Source organism: Geospiza fortis, unplaced genomic scaffold (assembly GCF_000277835.1).
Source record: "Geospiza fortis unplaced genomic scaffold, GeoFor_1.0 scaffold26, whole genome shotgun sequence".
NCBI classification, from domain to species: Eukaryota; Metazoa; Chordata; class Aves; order Passeriformes; family Thraupidae; genus Geospiza; species Geospiza fortis.
Window position 1 is genome coordinate 1598276 of NW_005054425.1, and position 1184 is coordinate 1599459.

The 1184-nt window shown below is 59.4% G+C and overlaps 1 protein-coding gene across 1 annotated transcript in view; it reads right to left on the bottom strand.

The window, feature by feature from the left end:
* The window catches only part of KIF21B (kinesin family member 21B), a 31815-nt gene that overhangs the window by 24643 nt on the left and 5988 nt on the right, over positions 1–1184 (bottom strand). Inside the window, exons 7-8 of the mRNA XM_031061751.1 lie at positions 837–1026; positions 665–728 (exon numbers count right to left, since the gene is read on the bottom strand). Coding sequence (XP_030917611.1) covers positions 665–728; positions 837–1026 — 254 coding nt within the window. The remainder of the gene's footprint in view (positions 1–664; positions 729–836; positions 1027–1184) is intronic.

The window sequence follows — 1184 nt, forward strand, 5'->3', positions numbered from 1 at the left end:
TATGGAAAGGACAGGGACACCTTCCACTAGACCAGGTTGCTCTGAGCTCCATACACTTGCAGATATGGGAAAACCACAGCTCCTTTGGGCAAACTGTGCCACTGCCTCACCACCCTCACACAGAAGAATTTAAACCTCTCCACTTTTAGTTTAAAGCCATTTTCTCTTGTGCTATCGCTATCTGTCCATGTTAAAAAAAAATCCAGCTCTCTCCCTCTTTCTTATAGCCTCCTTTAGGCAGTGGAAGGGGCTCAAGGGTCTCTCCAGAGTCTTCTACAGACTGAACATGATGTGCTTGGATGGTGTGAGCCAGGGACAGAGTCACTACTAAGCCATTCCACCTCATGACGGGTCAGAAAGCCACAGTGCTGCCAGACAGGGTACCAGGATCAAGCAGGAGACTGGCATGGACCCACCTTTGGGAGGCAGCAGTCAGTCCCTGAAAGACCCCAGGCACTTCAAACAGGACCTCCCCCTCCATCAATGCCCATACCAAGGACAACAACAGCCAAAGCACTGCCTGGCACCAAGGCTGGGCCTCCTTCAACCCTGCGTAGCAGCAGTGCTTACAGTCCACCCCAGCCACACTGGAGGCACTGAGCTGTGTGAGCCACCCAGCCTCTGGCCCCAGGAGCCCAGACCCCCCAGCTGTGTGCCCGCTCACCTCAGCTCCTCAATCTCCCGGATGTAGTTCTGGATCAGGGCGCCGATGGCTTCGTTCCCATCACCTGCAGTGCACAGGCACCAGTGAGAGAGGCACACCCTGCTGTCCCACAGCCCCTGGCCCAGCTGCTCCCTGGGCTGGCCTCCCATGCCACATACCAGCCCAGCCCCACCTGCTTTGGCCAGCATCATGTTGGCCTCCTGGCTCATGAGGTAGGTGACCCTGCTGTTGATGGCGTCGATGGCCTCCTGCATGGCCTTGACACGCATGCGCAGCGCGCTGTTCTCCTTCTGCAGCATGGCGTTCTCCCGGAACAGGTCGCTGTAGCCCTCCGTGCCATCCTCCCCGATCACCCGCTTGCCCTGGGGGCACAGGAGGGGAGCCCCTGAGGGCAGGGCAGGCTGGGGCACAGAGACCCACCTGGGGCACACAGACCCACCCGGGGCACACAGACCCACCTGGGACACACAGACCCACCTGGGGCACACAGACCCACCCGGGGCACACAGACCCACCCGGG